A 26410-nucleotide genomic window follows, 5' to 3' on the forward strand; every position below is an offset into this window, starting at 1 on the left:
CCTGGAACTCATATGATGGAAAGACTGACTCCTGCAAGCTGTCTTCTGACCTGTGCATATGTGCTGTGGCCTGTGTGACACACACACGCGCACACACACACACACACACACACACACACATGTGCATGCGTACATGCACATATACACTCTAGATGTTTAAAAAAAATTAAAAAGCAGGGCAGGGGACTGTGGGATGATGTCACTGAAGTAATGATCCTTAGACCACGTTTGCCAATGGCTATCCTCAACTGCCCTTTGGTTCCTGGCAGATGCTGCCCTGCCTCCCATTCTTTAGCCATGCTGACCCCTCTGCCCATATGACCCCCCTCCTCTTCCCCTCCAGGTCACTGTCACACACTTCATTCCAGGGAACATAGTGTTATTTGAGATATTTGACACCACTGAAGTTTATTGCACTTGTGCTTATGATGGTATCAGTCAGCTCATTTCATAAGAGTGTTGCTGTATCTTTGGCACTTAGAACAGGGGTGGCACATGATATTGTAGCTTGTGACTTTTCTCCTGATGGAGCATTACTAGCTACTGTGTCCTATGATACTCGTGTGTATGTCTGGGATCCACACAATGGAGACCTTCTGATGGAGTTCAGGCACCTGTTTCCCCCGCCCACTCCAATATTTGCTGGAGGAGCAAATGAGCAATGGGTGAGAGCTGTGTCTTTCAGTCATGATGGACTGCATGTTGCCAGCCTTGCTGATGATAAAATGGTGAGGTTCTGGAGAATTGATGAGGAGTGTCCGGTACAAGTTGCACCTTTGAGCAATGGTCTTTGCTGTGCCTTTTCTACTGATGGCAGTGTTTTAGCTGCTGGGACACATGATGGAACTGTGTATTTTTGAGCCACTCCAAGGCAAGCCCCTAGCCTTCAGCATTTATGTCGCATGTCAATCCGAAGAGTGATGCCCATCCAAGAAGTCCAAAAACTGCCTCTTCCTTCCAAAATATTGGCGTTTCTCTCCTACCGGGTTTAGACTGAGGACTGCCTTTCCCGGTAGGCCTGCCAGACAGAGCGCCCTTTACAAGACACACCTCAAGCTTCACCAGCTCAAGCGGCTGTCCTTGGAAGCTCGGGAGATTTATTTAATTTGAATCCACTCTTCATTACTTTTAAAGCATTATTTATACACCATAGAAATATTTCTGAACATATCGTATTTTTTTTAAGATTTACTGTGAAAACATTACATACATGTATTGTATATATTTAGACATAAGCTGTTGCTATATATTGAATGGGCCCTTTAGTTTTCTCTTAGTTCTGACCTGTATATATTGCTTTAATAGAGCCATAATGTGTATATGTGCTGTTCATTAGAGCAAATTCAGGGGAATTTTTGTTCTTTTTTAAATTTTTTTTTTATTTTGGGGGCACTGAGTTTAGATAAAATTGCCTCAATTTTTATCTAAAATAAAATTGAATAAAACAGAATTGCCTCATAGGAAGTGGAATTGGTCAGGATGGATGGTATGAAACTGATAAGAGAGGTTTTGAATGTGAAAAAGAGTTTCCAAAAGAATGGTGTCTGGGAGTTTGAATGTGATGATTAAAAAAAAGAGCCAAGGAAAAAAGATAGCTAGAAAAGAAGATTGGCTCTCATAGGCCTTAATTTTGGAAAGCAGCTACTTACCCCTCAGAGAATAAAGTATTATGCATTCTTGTCAATTTGAAAACTACATCTACTGCATCATTGCTGAATATTTTGTTAATAAATTAAACAACATAAAAGTAAAAAAAAAAAAAAAAAAAAGCACAGGGGTGGCGTACACTAGGTGCTCTGTGGAAGGGAGGCAGTGGGTGGAGCAAACCCTAAACCAAAGGCTTTCTGTTTCACAGGGTAGAAGACCATGATGATCTCATGCCAATATTTATGCACTATGACAACACTCTGAAGGAAATTTATGGTGAATACTTCTTGGCTGAACTGATCGAGGCCCAAGATAAAGACCATCATGCTGTGGTGTGTGAGGTTGGTGACAGATCTTCCTGGGGACATAGTGAAAGAAATGAGAGGAATGTGTCATGCTCCTCTGGCTTGCTGAGCACCCGTAGGGCTCTTGTTTAAAGGTGTGTGCTAGGACTAAGCCACGCCACAGGTTTCCCGATGTACACTCTCAGGGCTCACAGTATGGTTAGATGTCCTGCCCTCCTGCATACCCTTCTAGGTGATGCCAAGCCAGCTTCTGTATCCTTCCCAGAGTTAACCCTTTGTGAGGTTGTCCAAAGTGACCAGACTACCGTGGACTCTCTACTTGTCTCTAGAAATATTGACTAGAGATGGGGGGAAAGGATAAGATCCCACAGAGATGAATATGGGAGAGTTCTGGATATCCCACGATGTTATTAAACTCTGCTACCAGGATGACTTTGTCTGACTTAGAAAGTGACTTTATTTTACTTTTTGAAGTTGTTTTGATGCAATGTCACACTCACAGTAAAGCTTACAAGTATAAATTCCCAAGGTACCAGAGGTGTTTTCCTTATTTTATCATTCTCTTGATTACTTTCTGCAGTATCTGTTTTTCTGTCTGTCTGTCTGTCTGTCTGTCTGTCTGTCTGTCTGTCTGTCATTCATCTCCCTCTTATCCTTTCTCTGTTTCCATCCATCCATGGATATGTTTATATATTTATTTAGAATTATGTGAAAGCAGGTTGCAGGTGTAATGCCTCACTCATGCGGAATACATAAGTGTTTTCCCTACAAACCTTGTAACTAGAGTATGATGGTCCAAGTCTAGCGATCCCAGTGGTTCATCTGCAGACCTCAGTCAGGTTTCATTGACAGCCCTGACAGTGTCTTGCATGGAAAAGCCCAGGCCATTTGTTGTATTCAGTGTCCTGTCTCTTTAATCCTTAAATCAGAAACAGCTCCCTAACCTTTCATTACTTTTCCAAAGCAGGAATGTCTTCAACCAATACAGGAGAATTCTTTTGTAGAGAGTCTCTCAATTTGTATTTGTCCAATGTTCACTCATGATTTGATCCATGTTACATATGATTAAATTTAGTTGTATTAGTAAGAAATGCAAAAATTAAAAACATGTACATAACACTTGTAGTTTCTAGTTTTTCTAAGTAGACCTACTACTCTCACTTTGGTCTTTGGGGACCAAAAGAGGGAACCCATATTGTTTTGATTTGGAACTGGGAAACCCAAGGACCGAATTCCTCAAGTGACAGAGGAGGGAGATGATTAAGCCAGCTAGCCTTAGTGTGTTCAGCCCAAAGGGAGGCCCCAGGTAGCTAGTGTAAACACACCCAGGAGTCTTATAATCCCCTCTTCTTTGTCTACTCACTCTGGAGACGTTCACACTGGCACACCTCCCTCATCTGCACACCTCGGCTACCTGCCAACCAGAAGAGACCCCTCCCTGATTGCCTGGAGGGATTCTGATAGCTGGGAATAAATGCATAGAGGTAGGTGCTTGATGTTGACTCTGTGCAAACAGGCCCGCCAGACCACAGCAGAATCACCTGCTACTTTGTATCACTGAACTTGACACTTCAGTAATCTTAAGAGTTGAAACTGCTATTCATGGGGTCTGCTTTGCGTAGGGAGAAATTGACTTTAGTTGAGACTTTGGTCCACTAGAGTATATGCTGTTTTTTTTTTTTGTTTGTTTGTTTGTTTGTTTTTTTTAAATCAAGTTGACACAGACTGGAATTATTTGGGAAGAAGGAAACTTAATTGAGGAATTGTCTTCACAGATTGGCTTGCGGACATGTCTGTTAGGGCATTTTCTTGATTAGTGATTGATGGGAGAGGGCCCATCCCAGGTGGTCCTGGATTTTCTAAAAAGCAAGGTTAGAAAGAAGACAACCCACTGAGCGTCATTCCTCCATGGTCTCTGCTTCACTTCCTGGCTCAATCTCCCTCCGTGATGGGCTGTAACTTATCAGCCAAGTCATTCACTTATTCCTCCTTCCACAAGTTGCTTGTGGTCAGTGTTTCACCCCAGCAAGAGAGATGAACAAGGTCAGATGTTTTAAGGAGTGTCTGATGACAAGATGGGACCATAGGGGTGGGGTCTTTTCCTACACATATATGGCAGTAGGAGGATGGTGTCTGGAAGCAATGGTCCTTACACTTGAGCTTGCTGGGAAGTCCCCCTTGGTCTGAGGAAGCCCTGGTGAGTGGGGCCCCACACTGACCTAGTAGTTCTGGCAGGGAGAGGCAGGGGCCTGCTTTTCTCTATGTTGATGCATGAGGGACTTGCATTTTATATTAAGGAATAAGAGAACTTTCCCGTTGGTCCTAGAGTGGTATCATTCACATCTAGGGTGGATCTTATACCCACTATAACTGTACAGCTCAACTTTCACAGTGAGAGCTGGTTTGCCAGGAGGAGAAATGATGGGGAAGAGCCTGAGTGAATTTTTGGGCTTGTTATTTACATATAATATAGTATGGGCTGGTAAGATGGCTTGGAAGATAAGGGCACTTGCCCTGTAAGTCCAGTGACCCAAGTTTAATCCTGGGAAGCCATGAAAAGATTGCTCTTTGAGCTCTGTATGTTCGTCTTGGCAAATGCGTCCCACCTCACACACACATGTAATATTTACTACAGTAAATCAAAAAATGTAAAACCTCTTTAAAAATAATAATTAGCAAACATGAATTCAGTAGCGCCCTTGGATCCCCACCCATCCTGTTCATTATTAGAATCATAATTACTTTTTTTTTAAAATTTTCAAATGGATATTTGAATTTCATCTTAAAAAGAGATTTCTGTGCCAGTGGATTGAAAAGCATTAAAAGATTGGAATTTGCAATTTTGCTTCTGGGTGATATTTTTAGGGATTCATTCTTCACACACTCATTTCTTGTTTGATGAAACTTGTGTGGTGTCTTAAAGAATATTACTTTTCTTGAAACCTGAAATCAAATATTCTCTGTAATAAGAGGAGCTGTTTGAGGCTTGCTTCCATATCAGGCTTCACAGACTTGGTGACTATGTGATTCTCCTGAGAGGCACTCAGACCCTGTGCCAACTTCATGCCACCATCATCCTTCTTACAGAGATGAAGAGGCAAATACTCTATATTAGATGTGGGCAAAGAACTTGATTGACACCTCCCCCTGCGCCAGAAAAAGATACAGAAATCATCAGTTGGTGCAGGTGCATGCAAAGAAGTCCTTCAGAATCTTAAGATGCCAGTTTTATTAGGCATTTGGAAAACATAATTCAAAAGCACAGTGAAATTAGGCATGTTGGTGCACATCTGTAATCCTTGTTACCCACAAAGGAGTCAGGAAGATCCCAAGTACAAAACCAATCCAGGTAGGCTACTTTGTTTCAAAAGCAAAACAAAATACAACAACAACAACAACAACAACAAAAACTACAGTGAGATAATTTTACTCCTAGTAGGTGGTGGTAGCAATAACAACAGCAATACTACTACTACTACTACTACTACCAACAACAACAACAACAGCAACAATAATAGTAAATAATGAAAGTTTTGGTTTGGAATTTAAGGACATATGGAGGTGACAAAAGTTATCTATCTATCTATCTATCTATCTATCTATCTATCTATCTATCAGAAGAGTTATTACTCTCATAAACAGACAGACAACAGCATGGTGGGGGCTCTGAGTAGAGTTCAGGTCCATGGTAGTGTACAGGGAGTCCCTTCTTTTAGGGTTTAGAATTGGGAGGAGTGGGGAAGACATTGAAAAATTCCTCTTTTTGATCTGAAGTTGACTATTTTGCTGGAGTAGCCAGGGAGTGATAAGATAAAGAGTGCCAGGTAAATGGAGTTCACGGGGGGGGGGGGGAAGGAAAATCTACAGAAACAAGTTACTTTATTTGTGGAAACCCAAATACTCAGTTTCTGGACCCGTCAAAGCCAAAAGGATGTGCCCTGGCTAACAAGTGACCAGAGCTAAGAAGTAAACACATTTCTACCCAGGCTTTTACACAAATATCCATGGTGGTATTATTTATAATATCCCACAGATGAAAAACCACCCAACTGTATATCCACTGATAAATGGCTAAAAAGAAATAGTATAATGATAATGGAATATTGTTAGGAAATAAAAGGGAATAGAGTAGTGATAGATGTCACAACACATTTGAAAACATTTTGGAAAGAAGCCAGGTGCAGGGACCACATATTGTATAATAACATGTATCTGAAAGCTCAGACTCTCGTAGAGAGAAAGAAGTTAGGGGGTGGGGGGCGTTCTTGGTTTTTCTTTGGGGCAGTGTGGACAAAATCTATGGCATTACACAATGGTTATACAATTTTATGATATACTAAAAGCCACTGAGTTGTGTACTTAGGAAAAGTTAGCTTGTAATAAACGAATTATATCAATTTTTAAAATCTTGGTGTCCAAGGTAAACTTGGGCCAATCAAATCGATCTTTTGAAGGAGGTGCCCAGTTTTTGTTTGTTTTTTTTTTTTTTGCTTTAGTAAGTGTGTTATATCTTATATTAAATAGACTCTGAGGCTGGAGAGATGGCTCATCCATTAAAGGCTAAGCTCACAAGCAAAACAGCCAGATAGGATCATTGCCCAAGCTGGACACTCCAAGCCCTGAGTATAAACCATTCTCCTCTCTCAGTTTACCAAGTAGTTCAGAGTATAGGTGTGTGCTGTCACTCTCTGAATCATTAAGTGTTCAAAGCTCCCCCCATGATTCTGGTGTGTGGTCTGGTTGCTGACTCTCTTGAACCACTCAGCAGTGAAATACTCTGGGGAAGGGCGGGGTGAAGTGAGACACCTGTGGGTGTGTATCCCTGAAAATGGGAGCCAGCCCTAAAAACTAGGATCTGAGACATTACACGAAGGATTTTAGTTTAATTTGTTTTATATATTTAAATTTCTTTACTGGTCCTTCAAAGACTTGCTTTCACATGTTCTCAGTTAGCTCTAGGCTAATTACAAAAGGAAGGGTCAGGAAGCATTTGGGCCTAAGAGCACCATTTTGAAAAATAGTTTTTTGTTGTTGTTTTTTTTTTTTTTTTTTTTTTAACCCAACCACTGAAACCTACAGGGAACAAACTACACAGTGCCTGAATCAGGACTTTGGATCTTCCTTTCCAGTCTGTGTTCAATACAGCCATGGTTTGTAGAAATCTTTTAGTTCTCTGGTTTTATTTAAGATGCTAGTGCCATCCCAGATGACTTGAGGAAGTGATCTTCAGCAGCCACAGCGAGCTCTGCCTTGTTTTCTTTCTTGGTTGATTTCTTGAACTTGTGAACATCCATGTGTGAATGTTGAAGCAAACAAAGCCACAGGTTGGAAATGGCAGTGCTGACCCTGTTGGAGTCCCTAAGGAGGTGAGGGAGTTGAGCCCAGTCTCCTCCAAAGCCTGTACTGCCTCAGACAGCAGAAGCGTTATGTTCCATTGAGAGGAGACCACAGATTTCAGTCAAGGGCAAGGGAAGAGGTAGGACCAAGTCCAGGAGACTGAGTGAAGATCAGTGTAAGCAGAGCCACATCTTGTATCTGAAGCCTTCTGGGGGTCAAGTCAAATACTGGTCCTACTTTTCACACACACTGTAGACTTAGATTTTTTTCAAAACCTCCTTTAGGGTTTTTAAAGGTTTCAACCTCCCTTCTAACCCACTGACCAGAGGTAGAGAAAAAGAAGATTAAAAGGAAAAGAATGTTGTAGACCTGTTTAGAAATAGTTCCTGGGGAGCGATTCTACTCCTCACTGTCTGGATTTCAGCAGTCCAGTTCAGTAGCAAACACCAAACATGAACCAGTAGTGTTGGTACAATCCAGCAGAAATGGCAAGGTCCTCCAAATTGGCAGGAGTCAGTGGAAGTGGCCAGAAACAGCTGGAATACCAGGAGAAGATCTTTGGCACATTTCTCTCTACAAAGTGAAGACCAGCAAAGCCCACTGAAACACTGCCCAGGGCAGCAATGCAAGCACATCCTCTCCTTGTTTGCGGGGCTCCATATATTCTTTCTAAACATCATGTGCCCTCTCAGGTCTGTTTTCAGCAGAACCTCACATGCCCTCTCACAAAACAGTTTGTTGAAAGCATCACGTGACACAACTGAATTGTTAGAGAAGCCAGAAATTTCTACTTCAGCACACCTGCCATTCTGGAGTTGTCTCTTTAGGGGTCCCTGAGCAAAGGTATGTTGGAGCCAACTTGGTTTAGCTTCAGAGAGCTAGTTGGGAAATCCTCAGGAACCTTGCAAGCTATTTGCTGAACATAGCCTTCATCAAAACCTTATAAAGGCTGGGAATGTAGGTCAGTGGGTAGCATTCCTGCCATATAAACCCAGCATGGTGGCACACACCTGTAATCCTAGCACTTAAGAGACAAAGACTAAGAGTTCAAGGTCCCACAGCCACATAGCCAGTTCAAGGCCAGTCTATAGACTACATGTGACCTTGTCTCCAAAAACAAACAAAAAAGGCCACTTGTATAAGATCACCGTGTAAGGAATTATAGTAAATAATGTTTAAAGGCTGTAATTGGGTTTCTTTCAGTGTTATGTAGCTCTTGGGGATTTTTTTGTCTGTGGTCTTATCTAGTAGACATAGTATTTAATAGCATGGCACTGCATTATTTCTTCCCTACTTCCCATTTGATGACATCAGTTGGCAACTTGAAACTACCGTGATGACAGTATTTTACCAGTGGCAAGCACTACACATCTGGGCATTTCTTCCCAAAACTGAATCAGCATTTGCCAACATATACCATGTATTAGGGCAGCCACAAGTACTGACCAGATGTAGCAGGACAAAGTGCATCAAGTGTGCCTCTTCCCAACCCAGTACAGGATGGCTTCAGGCTGTTCACGTAGAATGCTTGAGAGCACGGCTTGAGTTAGGAGGAAGATCACTGGCTTGTTAAAGAATTGTTGGCTGTGAGGACTTTCTTTGTTCTCTCTGCTACTTTGGACGAGTTTTGAGCTGTGACTTTGCTGCAGGATCCTTGTCATAACTGTACTTTGACATCTGGTGTTTACTTCAAGCTGAGATTTCAAGGAAGGGCGGTTGGAGGCCAAGGCGGCTCCCAGAGACAGATGGGCAGAGCGTCTGTTTTGGCATTATCCAGGACACGGGCAGCAGTGGTCCGAGAAAGCACCACTGACCTGCAGGCGGGAGAGAGCCTGCCAGGTTAGCCGTGCACTTGGCACCAAGAGAAGGGGCTCAAAGCCAGTAACGGTCACAACGAGGACAAAAACCCTCACTGTGAAATACGGTCACTCGAAAGGGATGCCTGACTGGGGCTTTGGGGGTGGAGTTATAAATGTTAAAGAGCTCATGTATAGGTGAGTTAGACCTGTTTGTGACGACAAGCTTCTAGATGGTTTTCTAGTGACCTAAACCTTCTCTGTGTCATCATGAAGACTCCCAGGACAGACAAGAAGAGAAAAACCTCCAGCTTTGTTTGCCAGTGTGAGAAGACTTGGATCACAAGAAACAACTCTACCTGCTGAACAATAACAGCAGCCAATGCCTTCGCACACTGTAAAGGGACATGCACACCAACATGCCCATGGCTGTCCCGAAAATTGATATTTCAGAATGGTCTATCTCAAGGCAGTCATTTGAAGAAAAAACCCAAAGAACGGAACAGACATGTCCGCCATCCGAACTTGCTCTGCCGCCGTCTCTGATGGTGGGCTTTTGTAAGTTATTACAAGCCTCACTGAGAGATGGGGCTATAACAGGTTGTGGAATTGGAAGATGCTAAATCTTTGTTCCTAATGGCAAAACATGTTTTTCTCATTTTCATCAGAATGTGTGATCCATGCCATTTGAAATCAAATCCCCAACACAACGAGCCATTAGTGTAATAGCTCATTACTAACAGCGGTCTTATAAATAATACATTCTTATCGTGCACATGCAGCTCGCCATGAAGCCAGCAAAAGGTATTTCAGGCCATGCAAGTTTAGCTGCGCCAGCACGGCTGTAGATTAGAAGGACATCTCCATGTGAACCAAGATGGATGCCAATTTTCCCTGCCGGGAGTGAGGCTGGCCGTCTCTTTCTGCACATATGGTAGATGGATTGGTTAATCAGCGTCTGCTGAGTCTTGGGCCTGAAATTATAGAGAAGCCAGACAAGTGCAGCTACACAGCCTTTGTTCAGGAGTACAAACAAGACAAACAATTACTTGTTATTTGGGGAAAAAATTAAAATGTTTATTTTGGACTTTCATTAAAGTGTCAATGGCTTCATAAAGCAGCTGTGTAAATCAGCCTTTTATAGCAAGTATCATTTGGGGAGGGGTCTTGTAAAGGAAAGAATATGCAAGGAAAATTCATTATAAGAAGACTGCTTGAAAATCAAGAGCGTCTCCCATTTGTTTTTCAAGCACACAAAGGTGTCTTGGGGAAAGACTGTCTTTTCCCGTACCATCCAAATGCCATTGCCACTTCCTTCCCTGACTCAGAATGTTAAAGCATCCACCATTTGTGTGATGCAAAGTACCAGTGAGCCCACTTCCTGAATAGAATGGCTGGGTCAACCAGTCAGTCACTCAGCTTCCTGAGAACCTGTATTCCTCATCAAAAATGTCAAAAATTTGGGTTGGAGAGATGGCTCAGCGGTTAAGAGCACTCACTGGCTGCTCTTCCAGAGGTCCTGAGTTCAATTCCCAGCAACCACATGGTGGCTCCCATCTATAATGGGATCTGATTGCTCTCTTCTGGCACATAGATCATATGTGTATATATAGGTCATATACACAAAATAAATAAATAAATCTTTAAAAAAATGTCAACAATCATAGATTAAAATCACGGTGAGCATTGCATGAGCTTCAGTACCTGGTGCCGACGTCTCTGTGTGCTGAGCGGTTTTTTTTTGTTGTTGTTGTTGTTGTTGTTGTTTGTAAATCAGGGCAGACTTCATTGAGCCGTTTCCCACCAAACGACCTTTCTTCACTTCTTCTCTCAGACCAGTCAAGTAGTCAGTAAGTGAATTTGAGAGATAGTAAAGAGTTTCTCTCTGTCAAGGAGCCCTGAATTTGTGACTGCTCTCTAAGTTGGAGTTCATCTGATGGGTTCAGAGGCGACCCCCTTCACTAAGAGCTGTCTGTGATGTGTGGGAAGGGCAGGGGGAGAAAGGTGCCCAATGTCAGGGCTTATGGATGAGTAAAAAGAAAAGCAAGCAAACAAGCCCCCCCCCCCCGACACACACACACACACGATCGAGGGAGTGGAATAGGTGGGTGAGGGTGGGGGTGGTGAGGAGTTGCTCAGAAAGAGGTCACATGTGGCATTCCAGTAGTGTCTCCTTAAGAACACTCTGACAAGTTCCCTAAGTTACTTCCCAACTGTTAAGATCATCCACAGTGGTCACCTGTTGGATGTGCCTTTGAGCGTGTTGTGTATTCCATGCATGGTACCAGACACCAGAACCTCTTGGCCTTCTGCCCTTAAATAACTCGGAGTGCCTCCCAAGCTACCAGTGAGCCACACGCCATGCTCTTGTGACAGTTGCATGGCAGTCATCACCTGAAGTCTGATGGGTGTCTGTGTTCCCGTGTTCTAGGTGGAAGGCAAGGCTGTCGGGTTCATGAGCGTGTGCACCAGCGTGAACTTGCCCCTGCTACACGAATGCTTCGATCTGGGACCTTTCCATGGATTCTGCACCCCACATCCTGATGATATTCTGAAACCGTCCAATGAACCAAATCTTGAAGAAGGTGAAGGTATAGTAGCCATCCCAGGATGAATCAGAAAATCCATACATGTCTTTTTTTTTTTTTGGTTTTTAGAGACAGGGTTTCTCTGTGTAGCCTTGGCTGTCCTGGAACTCACTTTGTAGACCAGCAGGCTGTCCTCGAACTCAGAAATCCGCCTGCCTCTGCCTCCTGAGTGCTGGGATTAAAGGCGTGCGCCACCACGCCCGGCTATTCCATACATGTTTTACACACAGCTGTGCTATTTCTTTGCTGAAAGTCTCCTCCAGTCCCATTTGTGCAGTACTTTACAGGATTATTCACATTTTTGCAGAATCTGTGGGTCCAGAGACAAGCCTGCACAGCTGGAGTTAGGCGTGGTTTAATTAAAGCTAAAGGGTCCCACATTTAGAATGTTTGCTTATAGAAGTGAGATAATTGCTAGCATTTTCATACCTTCTGTGGTATGAGTCTGTTGCAAATGGTCATTTTAAACGTGTCTGGCTGATTCCTAGCTATACGAAATATCATACCATATTTATGTACATACGTACATGCCAGCAATATACATATAAAATAAAAATTTTTAAAAAATTGTTGGGCAGTGCAGGTGCCCGCCCACCTTTAATCCCAGCACTTGGGAGGCAGAGGCAGGTGGATCTCTGAGTTTGAAGCCAGTTTGGTCTACAGACTGAGTTTCAGGACAGCCAGGGCTATACAGAGAAACCCTGTCTCAAAAAAACCAACCAACTAACCAACCAACCAACCAAAACTATCAATTTTTAATGAAAAATTTTGATTTATGTGTGTTAGTGTCTGTGTGGGTATAGGCCACCAATGTGTACATGCACTTATGTCTACCCCCATGGGGGGCTGAGGAGGGTGTCAGATTCTCTGGAGATAAAGGTGGTTTTGAGCCACCATATTCCAGTTCAGCTGGAAACTGAAACTCAGGTCCTTCTGCAAGAGCAGCACAAGCTCTTAACCTTAGAGCCATAAAATGAATTTTGAATTATGTCTGTGCCAGTGTTTCACAAAGTAAGATGCGGTCATCTCAAACGCTGATTATTAAGCACCATGGTAGCTTCATGGTTAAGTAGGCTCTTATTACAAATAGATACAAACAGGCAGGTGAGCTTAGGTATGTTAATCCATTTCTCCAATTTGGGTTCCCCATGTGTAGTGAGAAAAATCTCTGTCAGACAGGGGTTGTGAATTTTCACTGAGGTAAGGTATGTAAAATGCTTTACTTGGTGTCTGAGTCTTAAATGAATTTAGTGAGCAGTAAATGTTAATAAGTAGTAGTTAGTGGCCATTAGTTCTTTATGACTGGCCATTCACCTACTCTTGGAGGTAAAAATCAGGATTTGAAAAAACAAAAAACAATTACACTGCCTTCTCTAATATGAAGGGTTTTTTAATAAGGTTGTTGAAAAGTGAGAGAGGTGTGGTGTGGTTGGTGGCAGGGGACTTGTTATTCCAGTCAAGTGAAGGGGTCGCTTTAGCCAAGCTTTCCCCATCAATGGGAAAAGCTAACACTAGATAGGTAGATGCAGCCTGTCTTGACTGCACAGTCATCACAGAGAACCATGAAGCCCGGAGTGGGAAGGCATTTCCTTTGTAGTGCTGACAGCAACCTTCCTGACAATGAGCCTTAAGTTCATTACTGTTTCATGGTGAAGAATGACTTGCCCAGGCTCTCAGGGAAGGAACGTTGTGGAGGAACATTTAAATACCACGAGACAACCCTGAAGAGAAGTTGTCAATGTCGCCTCTCAGTGCTAGAATTCTTCTTTGAAGATAGTACCAAACGGGAGCCTTGCTGTAGCTCAATGTTCTCATAAAGGGGAGATAAAAAACAAAACAAAACAAACAAACAAACAAAAAAAACCACCCAACCCAGGGAGTGTTGACAAAACAAAATAAAACAAAAACAGATTGAAAGGATATAGCCACCTCCTGAGGCTGAGTCCTCCCGATGCTACTGGTACTCCTTATATAGAAGGAATAGAAATGTTTTGTCTCGGGAGAGGAGGAGGGTCAAAGTTAAGTGAACTTGCCTGAAACGACACATTACCTATTATGTCTCTGCCTAGCAAAGCCTACAGAGTCAGGAAGGCCAGGCGCTGGCTTCTTATTACCCACCTCAGCCTATTTCATAAAAACATCTTCTCTAGGACCAGCAGCAAGCCAAGGAAGCAGAGGAACTTATTACCTATCACAGGGTGTTTATTTTGAAAATTAGTTTTCTGTTCACTGACACAAAGATGATTCTTTATGAAATTGTCACCAGGGAGCTTCCATTGTAGATGTGAGATAACTCGGGGACGGAGTCATAGGTCCTCAGCAGCTCATTGTGTGCAAGCACACTCATCAGCAAATTCCACGGCTGTCTTTTCATTACATCAACAGAGGAAGCTCCATGAAGACTGGAACTGAGCTGCGACATCTTTGTTTCTTTGTTTTTCTGATGGAAGTTTCAAGTTAAAGGAAATACAGTTTCTCAAAAATATGAACTAAAACTTGTATTTTAAAACTTGTATTTTAAAAGCATCATTGTGCTTCATATTTTATATTTTGTATTTTATCTGGTGACTGTCCCAGTTGCTTCTCTGATGCTGTGATAAAACACTCTAACCAAAAGCAACTTGGGGAAAAAAAAGGTTGATCTGGCTTGCACTTCCAGGTCATGATCCAGTACTGAGGGAAGTCAGGCAGGAGCCCAAGGCAGGCACGAAAGCAGAAACCTTAAAGGAAAGCTGCTTATCAGCTTTTCTCTAGCTTATTCTCAGAAAGCTTTCTTATGTAGCAAAGACTCACTTGCTTAGGGATGGTGCCACCCATAGTGGACTGGCCCCCGCTCAGGTCAATCATTAGTCATAACTGATAAACATGGCCAAAGGCAGGATCCCTGAGGAAGGCAACTGAGGATCCCTCTTCCCAGGCGACTCTAGGTTGTGTCAAGTTGACAATAAAAACTATCATTTTAAAGGATTTTCATTTTCATATGCATTATCTCATTTTCCTTCATAGCTTGATACTAGAGAGGTAGGGCAGGTGAACCTCTCTCCATTTCATTCGGACCAGCCTGTCCAGGGTTTATAAATCTCATCAGGAAACTGCAATCTGGATGAGGTGACTTTTGCAAACTGACAATCTGGATGAGGTGACTTTTTTTCTTTTCTTTTTGAGGCTAGGTGTCAAACCCAGGGTCTTATGCACGGGAGGCAAATAGTCAACCTCTGAGATAGACAGTCAGTCCAACATCACCTGTTTCTTCTTCAACTGTGGGTCAAATCCCCAGTAGGGTCTGAATGGAGGAGTTACAAGAAATTTGGCAGCAATCAAAGGTTTTTCAATGCACAGTGACCAAAAATCAATCCAGAATCAGTTTTGCAATGAATCCAGGATCTTTCTGGTGCTTCTCACCTGTGTCCCATCCTCTGACTTCACTGTAGCCTTGATCCTGAACATACAACATGGACAGTTTACACTGCTCAATCATCACAGCACACCATGCTAAGGAATGGTTTGAGAGAGTGTTATGAATTGCAATGTCTTTTATGTAGATAGAATTCTCCACTCTTACAGAAACTTTTAATGTTTTTCTACCGTAATTCTTCTGTCAGTATCAAATTAGTACATCTTTGTGTTGGATTGTGCTTAAACATTTGGTTTTTAAAACTCTGTCTGAGTTGCTAACTTGAATGTAATTTTGAAAAGTATTAAATGAATCCTGTCACTTCAGAGCTGGCTGGAGGAAGAGACAGATCGCTGAGGCTCATTGGCCAGCAAATCTAGCCAAACCAATGAGATTTAGGTTCATTCAGAGAGACCCTATTTCGAAAGAGTAAAGGTGGAGGTCTCAAAAGAGACAGGTGTCAGTCTGCTGTCACCCTCCCCATACATACCTTTACACATACATACACACATATGCATACATACAAACACACATACATACATACATACATATGTACATAATACACACATACATACATGTACAGGCACCTACACTAACAAACATATACTCCACAGGCATACACAAAAATCACACAATTTATTTTGATTTATGATTAACACAGAATTTCCCAACAATTTATAAACTAATCCTAGGCATACTTCTGCCATTTTTGTACTATACACTTATGGCAAGCAACATTCTCAGCATGGATAATTAACAAAACATTAATCACCTCTGAAAATGTTGGGGATCTTCTATTGCTTCAGAATCGAATATTTTTTAAAAGACTTTTTACGTATGTGAGTACACTATCGCTCTCTTTAGACACACTAGAAGAGGGCATCAGATCCCATTATAGATGATTGTGAGCCACCATGTGTTTGCTGAGAATTGAACTCAGGACCTCTGAAAGAGCAGTCAGTGCTCTTAACCGCTGAGCCATCTCTCCAGCCCCAGAGCGAAATATTTAGCCAAGGTTTAATTCTTAATATAAAAAGTAAATAATATGTATCTAATCAGTATGCAAATTTACATTAATCTTTCATAAATACTAAGGTTGGACTGGAGAATGGCTTAATCTGTAGTCTTGCCACAGAAGCACGGGGACCTGAGTTAGATACCAGCACCCTAAAAAGCCTAGCATGGTGGCATGTTCCTGTGATCCCAGTGCGGAGGAGGCAGACAGGACGATGCTGAGGGTTTGCTGGCCTGCCAGTCTAGCTGAATTAGGGAGGAGCTCCAGGTTCAGTGAGAGACCCTGTTTCCATAAGAAAAAATAACAGTAAGATGAAGAGCGAATGAGAAAGACATCCAGCATCATCTTTGAGCCTCCTCAGTGCTTGCACACATTGATGAACACATGAAAGTGCACACATACGTGTCCCTAAATGGTAAAATTATATGCTTACCAAATAACTGAGTTCAAATGCATTTTTATGATTCATTATTGATAAATGCTTAAATTACTTAGATATTAGATAGACCTACACACCCACGGTGACATAAACATTTCTTAGGCGAAAAGAGAACTAGAGTAGATGCAGAGTGACTACTCCAACAGGTGTGTTTCACTAAACACAGAATTCCACGTCGGTGAGCTGTTTAATGAAGGTTTCCTTAGCAGTTTAGCAGTGACCAACCCACATCTTCAACCTTGATTGCATGTCTGTGCATGTGTGCCGATACACATAATTTGAACTACTTATCTTTTGCTGGAATCTTCACATCTGTATCTTTAGGCCTGTCTAGGGCTATGGATAGAGACACTACCTTGTCAAGTTGCAATCTGGAAGAGCTAACAAATGAACACTGCAGGTGCTGACTGCTCCCTGAATCGTCCCCTGCTCTCTGACGTATGCTGTCCCCAAGAGCTCCCAAATAAATGACTGTTTTTCAATCTTCGACTCCGCTTCTGAGGGAGCCAACGTACAGTCGATCCAGTCTCTTTGTTCCGATGTGAAAGGATTTTCCTTACACACAATAGACTGGACCGAGGTTTAGACAACCCATCTCCCTTGTCCTTCATGTGGAAGACTCTGAGATGATGTGAGCGGAGGACTGAGTACCAGTTGTCCGTTGTGGTCATTGGTAATACACGTGCTGTTGGTTCCTTTCCTTGTTTGTCTGCCTCAGTCGTCTTCCCGTGTTCTCTGTTCTCTAATCTCTGACTCCAAGCCTCTCTTTCCTTAGCAGCTGTGAAAACTTGCAACTTCCCAGCAGCCTCAACCCTTCCAGGAAGGAAACGTGTAAGACTTAGTGTCCTTCACCATCCAGTTCTTTATACCATGGTGACAAGCCTACTGTCTATCATCCAGTCTAAAAAACATACCTGTGCACATTAGTTTGCCTCGAACCAAAGCAGTGCATATACATGTATCACTTGTAAATACAGTGTGTGTGTGTGTGTGTGTGTGTGTGTGTGTATTGTTCATTTATAAATTTTGGGTTGGAGTTGACTAGGGAGAGTTCTAAGGGTATAGATTCGAACTAATGTAAGTAGAAGTTTATTTATTGTTGTTATTTGGTGAAGAAGTTATTTTTAAGAGTGGTGAGTTCCTGGAATGTTGGGAGAATTTGTAAAGAAATGGTTTTATGTGTGTGTGTGTGTGTGTGTGTGTGTGTGTGTACACTCGTGGAGAGAGAGAGAGGAGAGAGAGAGAGAGAGAGAGAGAGAGAGAGAGAGAGAGAGAGAGAGAGAGAGGAGAGAACACTTTCTGTGATGTGGGAGATTGTACCAAGTGAGGTCTAAGAGCCGCTTAAATGTTAAGCCTCTGAAGATGTGCAAGACCACATCAAGATGCTCCATATGCCCAGCAGTTAATGAGTATTCTCCTTCAGTGACAGTAAAAAGGCTCAAAGCTCAAAACAGTGTTTCCTTCCAGTTGGCCCTGTTGCTGGCCCCTGGTGGTGTTTGCAAATCAAGCTGTGGCTTTTGTTAGCTGCATCATCACAATAAAGATTTTGGAATCAGAATTGAGCTGGCAATTTTCTTGATGATGCATAAGGCAAAATAGGGCACAGCCTGCATTTCCACAGCTGTATTGGCATCGCCCTGTTTAATAGCCTTAAAAAAAAAAGAGAGAGAGAGAGGTCCAAATAAAACAACTTTTGTTCATCATGTAGGCCGGTGTGTTCTGAGCAGCACAGATCCCTGTTTTATAAGACCCCTGCAAGGTTCAGACTTGTAAATCTCATTACACACCCAGGGTCTACCTTACAAAAATCCCCTTAGAATTCGACGTGCTCCTTGGCAGGGAAAGATTTCATTTTATATAACAGAATTGTGGCCTTTCAGAAAGATAATTAGCATAGCTTCCTGTAACCAAGCCAGCCAGGAGAAGGGCTGCTCATTGTATGTTAAAAGGCCATTCAAAATAATATATATATATATATATTTTCAAAAACATCCCATGTAAAAAGGCGTCACCTCCAAATCATCAAACATACCACCGTTGCTGTCAGAAAATGTTTTGTCACATTTAATTTCTTTTCATTTGAATTTACGTGTTCTGCTTTGCACAGCTTCTCTCCCATCTTGGACTAGAAATACTAAGTTCACTTTGTATGTACTGGAGCCAAAAGAAAAAAAAATACATATATACATATACAAAGGAAAACAAAACCCCCAAACCAGAGACTGCATTAACGCACTATTGTCTACTAAACCTCCCGAGTCTCTGCCTGTCTCCCTAAGGCTCCACTTTCCCTGATTCCATTCTCACTTACTTGGTTCTAAACACAGATTTCAGACCGCACGAGATTCTTATGTACAGAACACAGCACAGTTCCTGTCCTTGTGTGTGCAGCCTGCACCTCAGTTCTCTAACTGGGAGCTCCCCAGGATTTTGTATTAATAACAAAGCATTATAAACAAGAAGTGTCTTTGTCACTGGTTTCTTCCAGATTTCCGTGGTAACAAACAACAGAAGTCTGCTGAGATCGTGGCCCCTCACAGTTTTCTTCTGAGGCCCCTCTCCTTGGCTTGCCTAAGGCCATCTGCTTCCTATGTCTTCTTACGGTGTGCACTCCCTGCTGGTCCTGTTCAGTGTCCTCTTAGGGCTTACCTTAGTGGCTTTGTTTAAATGGTGAGTCTGTCTGGCCCAACCAGGTGTCCTGCTGCCTCTTCTCAGATGCCACCAAGGACAGCCTCTGGGCAGAGGTGCTCTTGGGAGATGACAAAATAAGAGGACCTGGTGGAACAACAATATGAACTAACCAGTACCCCCTGAGCTCGTGTCTCTAGCTGCATATGTAGCAGAAGATGGCCTAATCAGCCATCACTGGGAAGAGAGGCCCCTTGGTCTTGTAAACTTTATATGACCCAGCACAGGGCAAGGCCTGGGCCAAGTAGTGGGAGTGGGTGGGTAGGGGAGCAGAGGTGGGGGAGGGGTATAGGAAACTTTTGGGATAGCATTTGAAATGTAAATAAAATAATAAAAAAAAAAAATAAGAGGACCTGGAACTGTGTCCCCACATTGCAGCCTCTATCATGGGCTTTGTAGGGACCACTGCTGTGGACATGCTAGTCTTCCTGTCCAGTCTCTATCTCCAGTTTTTATTATCAGCATCGGGTCCCTCTCTCCCCACTGCCTTTCCTTTCTTTGGGGCCTGTAGGTTCTTCGATGCCTCATGACCAAGGCTGCACAGCTATGATATGACCATAGTAAACCTGAAAGTGGTCACAAAGTCAGCCGCTCTGTGTAATATGCATGTGAAGTTTAATACGTCAGCCAAGATTTGTGTCCATTAGAATTGTCATTGTTTTAAATTTGAAATGACTTGTGTTCTGGATTGATCCCAGGGCTATGTGCATACTAGGCAAGCACTCAGCTACTGAGCTGCTGCGCTGCCAGCCCTGAATTCTGTCCTTTTAAAACACTTATTTATTTATTTATTTATTTATTTATTTATTTATTTATTTATGCCAGTGAAACATATCTTTAACACATGAAGGGAAAACAGGGAAAACGCATGTCATCTCCAGGGCTTTAACTACTCCTTCCAATTTTGATTGTCTAGATTTATGTGCAGGGCAGTGGTACATAGAAACGTCTAGAAGACAAGTCCACAATACCAGACCTGTGTGCAGGCCGAGTCGTCCCCAAGAAGGATTAGTTTAGGCTCTTGTAAGAGGATCTCAGGGGACATCTTTGGGTTTGTACCGTGCCAGGAGGACTCTGAGGCAGAGTTGCAAGCTGGAGCTGACAGCCAGGGCTGCTGCCTCAAGCCCGCTGGGTGGGCCTTTTGGTTATTTAGCAAAACCTGTTACTGATTTTCCATCTTCATTCCAGTGCTGGCTTCTAAGCCCTTTGCAGGATTTCAAAAACAACAGCAGCCACAGACGAAGGCAGCTGCCTCCGAATCCATTATTTTTGCAGAGAGCAAGATGAAGGGGGTCCGTGTTCCCACCCCTTTTCTGCTGGAGGAGCAACCTGTGATAGGACTCAGCCCTGCTCTCCAGCGGTCAGATTCATTTCACAGTGGCAGCAACACAAATGCTTTGATACAGGGCCTGGAGGTCTTTGAAAGGAAAGTGGCTTTATTCATATTCCTTATGATCATTATGTGCTGGGATTATTTTCCCAGTAGGTGATGTCTCTTTTGCCCATATTTATGAAGCAGGGGAGAAAGCATTTAATGAATTTCAAGAGTGTATTTGACTGTAAAACACATCTCAGTATATTCACATGTAAATAACCCTTTGATTTGTTCTCTCTGGTGACCTTTTTTTTCCTTTGGGCCACATCACAGTTTGTTGTTGTTTTCCATTTTCAAATGGGAGGCTGGATGATAATAATGAGAGATTATGCAAAAAAAATCCATGTTTAAAATAATGTTGATATGGCACTTGGCGCTGTAGGATAATTACAGTAATTTGGCTATTACACTATATGGAGGCAGGAGCTGGATGGTAGCAAACACAGCAATAGGGGTGATTCCAGGGATTTTCATCCCAACTGGCTGATTGATCCTGCTGACTTTTCTCTTGAAAATCAATTGCTCTCTATGAATACTCTGAATTTCCCCTTGATTAAATTGGCTGTCAGTGGGCTGCACCTATTACATGGGGGTCGCCCCGAGTTCTGCCTGCTTCTAAATGTGTTTTTATTTTGACAACTCTTAACCTATCGTGGACCAAATTTAATCTGAGGGAAGAAACAGAGGAAGTAATTACTAAAAACGCAGTTTCGAGCATGGCAGCAAACCAAGGGGGATGCAGCACTTCTGATGCCCGGCGTGGAGCCAGCTCCTCTGCTACGGGGTCCCCCTGTATTTTGCGTGATCTTTGGTGTTTTCTGACCTCCAGGGCCTCATGGCTCACTCAGCCAGACCTGGGAGAGGTGCCACGGAAGCCTCTTTATCTTCTCACGGGTCTTTTGGAATCAGTGTTAGAAAATGTGATTTTTCTTTTTTCTTAAAAAGGACCACTAGTATTGAAGATTAAAAAAAAAATTGTTAGCCATGGCTGGGGACACACACACACACACACACATATGTATACATATACATATACACATACACGTATGTATGTATGCATGTATGTATGCTTGTGCGTTTACATCTAGCTCTACAAGGAAAGAGACTCCATCCTCTTTATTGAGTGCTGATTTAAATCTTCATAAAATATTTGGCAGTCCAGAGGAAAACAGGGAGAACACAAAACTAGTTCTACAAACACAGGGAGAACACAAAGCTAGTTCCACTAGTTCTGCACCTTTTGTAATAGTTATGGGAAAACACCCAGCTTCTCTTACATAGACATGCCCGATCAGTGCACAAGCACAGGTATCCCAGCAAAACAGTAAAATGTAGTTTATTCTGGAGCCAAATGTGAGTGTCCCATGGCCCAAGGACTCAGATTACCCCAAATAGCACGGTCTAATGTGGTAACAGTTGTATGAACAGTTTTTATAGGAGCAGATCGAAAGAAAGTTATACATCAAAGCATAATCAGATATGGTGGAAGCATCGGGTGGGGAGGGCTCAGTGAAGCACAGAGGTCACTGCCTTCCTTCTTAGATGCTCTGCGAGAACATCTTGACCTTCAGATTAAGTGAAGCTAAGAGATCTGATTGGACATTCTAAATGAGTTTTACCAGAGAGTCACAAGGATGTTCAGTCAAGCACAGAGATGGACAATGAATGCCAATTTTTTTTTTTGGAGGGGGGAGTGGGGAGTGGGGGAGATGACTTAAAATAGTCCCAGATAATTTGGCTCCAAACCTGCATGATCCCAGCTCTCCCCGATCACATAAGGAACAACCTTAAATGGATGGGGGTTTGGGAGGAAAGAAAGTTGCAAGTTCTTCTCTTTTCAAGTTAGCACTAAGAGGCTGAATCACCGCCATGTTTCCTGTAAGAGGGGCATTATCGTTTCCCACCGAGAAGTTTCTCCATGTGCGTCCCAGGCCGATTTCTTTGTTCGTGACTTCTATACTGGCTCCACCTGGGTTTTTTTCAGTTGGAATCATCTATTATTGTACCCTCGTCATGGAATTTCAGCTGGAATTCCAGGACCACACCATTGGTCCTTTCAGCCAAGGTCTCCTTGTGTGTCCCGAGTCAGCCCTTCTGGCCTGTGCTGGCTTCTGTGCCCGCTGTTAGGCAAGGCAAATGTGCACCTTAAATTTTCTGGTTTCTGCTTCTGATGTGATGCTCACCAATGGTGGGGATTCGGCTTCTAAGAGATTTCTTCTTTTTTTCCTATCTTGTGGTTATATCCTTTCTTAGAGTCATCTTCTCTTTCACCTTCTCCCCCAATTAGACTTCTCTGCCTTTTCTTTTCTTTTAAAGATTTATTCATTGACAGGGTTTTGCCCACATGTATGCCTACACACCAGAAGAAGGCACCAGATCTCGTTATGGATGGTTGTGAGCCAGAATGTGGTTGCTGGGAATTGAGCTCAGGACCTCTGGAAGAGCAGCCAGTGCTTTTAACCTCTGAGCCATCTCTCTAGTCCCCTCTAATTGACCTTTCAACCTCACTTTTAGAGTAGTCTCTCAACTTTTAGGATTTCTTTTTGAATTTATTAATCACTACTATTATTTCTTTGTTTCTCTTTCCTAATGTTTTTTAATTCATTTTGTCCTTTCTACTGTAGTTTGTCTTATTAATTCATTTTATTTCTTCTTTCTCCCCTCCCTCCCTTCCTTCCTTCCTTCCTTCCTTCCTTCCTTCCTTCCTTCCTCCCTTCCTTTCTTTTTTTTCTCTCTTGGGTTTTCAAGACAGGGTTTCTCCGTGTAGCCTTGGTTGGCCTGGAACTCACTATGCAGACCAGGCTGGCTTTGAACTCAGAGATCTGCCTACCTCTGTCTCCCACGTGCTGGTATTAAAGGCGTGAGCCAACACTACCCAGATGGTTTTTTGTCTTGTTTTGTTTAAAGAAAAGCATTTGAGGATGGAGAGGTGACTCAGTAGTTCCATCTACTTATTATTCTTACAGAGGACTGTGATTGGGATCCCAGAACTCTTTAAGATATATTTATTTTATGTATATGAGTACAGTGTCACTGTCTTCAGACACACCAGAAGAGGGCATCAGATCTCATTACGAATGGATGTGAGGAAAAAAGTCAGATTATCCTCATTTGTAGATGATATTACCAAAGATTCAGAAGACTCTACAGATTACAAGACTTTAGGCTTGATAAATTAATCAAAGTAGTAGAACACAAAATATACAATGCAGTAAATTTATCAATTTATTTGCAGATCAATAACACCAAAAAGAGATTAGGAAAATAATCCCATTTCTCTCTTCTCTCTCTCTCCTCTCTCCTCTCTCTCCTCTCTCTCTCTCTCTCTCTCTCTCTCTCTCTCACACACACACACACACACACAACTTTTAAAAACGAAAAAGAAATAGAGGCTTGAGAGGTGACTCAGTGGAGAGCATGCTAGCCACATAAGTATAAGAACACAGAACACAAGCTTGGACCCCAGTATCAACATAAAATCGGAGCATGGCCGCAATGGCCCATTATCCCAGGGATGGAAGGGAGAGTCGGGAGGAGGCTGGTTGGGAAGAGGGCTAGCTAATTGGTGAGCTAGAGTCCAGTGAGAGCTGTTCCCCACCCACTCTCCCCCCAAATACAAGAGGAAGAAAACATCCACTTCTCAACACACACATACACAAATGCATATACCAGAGAAAGAGAGACAGAGAGAGGGAGGGGAGGAGGAGGGAGAGAAGGAGGAGGAGGAAAATGAAACTATCAGAATAAACCTAACTAAGGATATGAGAGACTTCATTGAAAGCTATAAAACACCATAGAAAGAACTTGAAGTGAAGTTCTCAAAAGTGGGAAGACCACTCATGTTCACAGACTGGCAGAATTACACATTGTTTTAAATGACCTTGTTTCTGAAAGTCATGTACAAGTTAAATGGAATTCACATTAAAATTCCTGTAACATTTTTCATAAAAATGAACAGTCTTAAAATTCTAATGGAAACAGAGAAGACTCCTCCCTCCAAAAGAAAAAGAAAAAAACAAGAAGAATTATGTTTGCAGTATTACAATACTTGACTTCAAATTATACTATAGAACCACAGTAATCAAATCAACATGATGAAGGCACAAAAACCGATATTTTGACCAATGGAATAGGACAGAGGACCCAGAAATAAATCTTCTATAGCAATCTGATCCTCAACAAAGCTGAAAAGCACACACTCAGGAGGCAGAGGCAGCCAGATCTCTGTGAGTTAGCCTGAATTACATAGATCACCCAAGGCTACATAGTGAGCCCTTGTCTCAAAACACCATCAAGAAAAGAAAAGAGTGCCCTGTGCAGGAGGAAGCTGTGGGCCTGAGAAGACACCACCACCAGGAAGCCCACCAGAACTTCCCATAGATACCATGCCTTGTCATTAAGGTGGGATGTCCATCCACCTTTACGTCTTGCTATGTAATGAGTTATCTATCACTAGAGGAGAATATTCTAGTGTTTATATTCCTCACCCCCAATACTCAGTCTATTGTCAATTAATAGTGGGTCCTCACCCACTTAGACCCTATTATTAACAGAAAAGGGTTTCTTCCCAATAAATGTTTGTATGTTATCTTCTAAGGACTGACACCACAAGTATTTTTTTTTAATTTTTAAAAAAGATTTTTTTTTATTTTATGTGTATGGGTGTTTTGACTGCATCTATGTGTATGTACCACATATATGCAGTGCTGTGGTAGCTAGACAATGGTGTCAGATACCCTGGAACTGGAGTTACAGACTGCTGTGAGCTGCCATGAGAGTTCATGAGATGGCTCAGTGGGTAAGAGCACTGACTGCTCTTCCAGGTGCCCTGAGTTTGCCAACTTTCTTTTATTTCTCTCTCCTGCCTTATTGCATTGGTCAAAAGGGCAAGTCCCATATTGAACAGAAGCCACAAGAGTGACTACCCTTGCCTTGTTCTTGATTTCAGAGGAAATGCTTTCTGTTCATACACATTAGTATGATACTAGCTGTGGGTTTATTTTAGTTATCATTTGTTATGTTAAGTTATGATCTTTTTGTATCTTGTTTCCTCAAGACTTTTTTGTTTTGTTTTGTTTTTGTTTTTGTTTTTGTTTCCTCAAGACTTTTATCATGAAAAAAATGTTAACTTTTGTCATAGGCATTTTTCTGAAACTATACAGAAGATTATGCGATTTGGCTTTTTTGTGTGTCGTATTACATTGACAGATTTGTATGTATTGAATCATACTGAAATCCCTAGAATGAAGTTAACTTGATTTGGGGGCTGGTCTTTTTAAATATATTACCACACTTTGTTTACAAGTATTTTATTATTTTGAATCCTGTTCATCAGATATTGGTCTAAAACTTTGTTGTGTGTGTTTTTATTAGAATTGTAGCTGGTTTTGGTATCAGTATAATGCTTGTGCTATAGAATGCATTTAGAAGCCCTCTTCCCTTTCTACTGTATGGAATAGTTTGAAGAACATTGATGTTAGTTCTTTAATGTTCTTGTAAGATTTGGCAGTGTGTCTACCAAGTCTTAGGCTTTTTCTTTGGGCGGAGACTTTTTGTTACTGTGTCAAAGATCAAAATTTCCAAGTCAGTTCTCTCCCTTTATCATGTGCTACATCCACTCCAGTAGTGACTTGCTTGGCAGGTTTAGAAACCTGGAAGCAGTCCCAAGGCGAAGAGTTTCATGGAAACTTAGTCTCCTGGAACTGTGGCATCCCATAGCATGTATGCTCAGATTTTGTCCTTGCGAATGGATCTGTGTGCTTCCTTTCAGTATTGTTTTGTTATAGGTGCCTCCAAGCAATGACTTGCCAAATACCTAAGCAAAAT

General features: G+C 42.2%; 1 protein-coding gene and 1 pseudogene across 1 annotated transcript in view; both read left to right on the top strand.

The window, feature by feature from the left end:
• The window catches only part of Cfap61 (cilia and flagella associated protein 61), a 276129-nt gene that overhangs the window by 29557 nt on the left and 220162 nt on the right, over positions 1 to 26410 (top strand). Inside the window, exons 7-9 of the mRNA XM_029536666.1 lie at positions 1856 to 1988; positions 11517 to 11676; positions 13956 to 13957. Of these exons, the coding sequence (XP_029392526.1) occupies positions 1856 to 1988; positions 11517 to 11676; positions 13956 to 13957 (295 nt within the window). The remainder of the gene's footprint in view (positions 1 to 1855; positions 1989 to 11516; positions 11677 to 13955; positions 13958 to 26410) is intronic.
• Positions 429 to 992, top strand: LOC110319562 (annotated as a pseudogene).

Source organism: Mus pahari, chromosome 3, assembly GCF_900095145.1.
Source record: "Mus pahari chromosome 3, PAHARI_EIJ_v1.1, whole genome shotgun sequence".
Classification (NCBI taxonomy): Eukaryota; Metazoa; Chordata; class Mammalia; order Rodentia; family Muridae; genus Mus; species Mus pahari.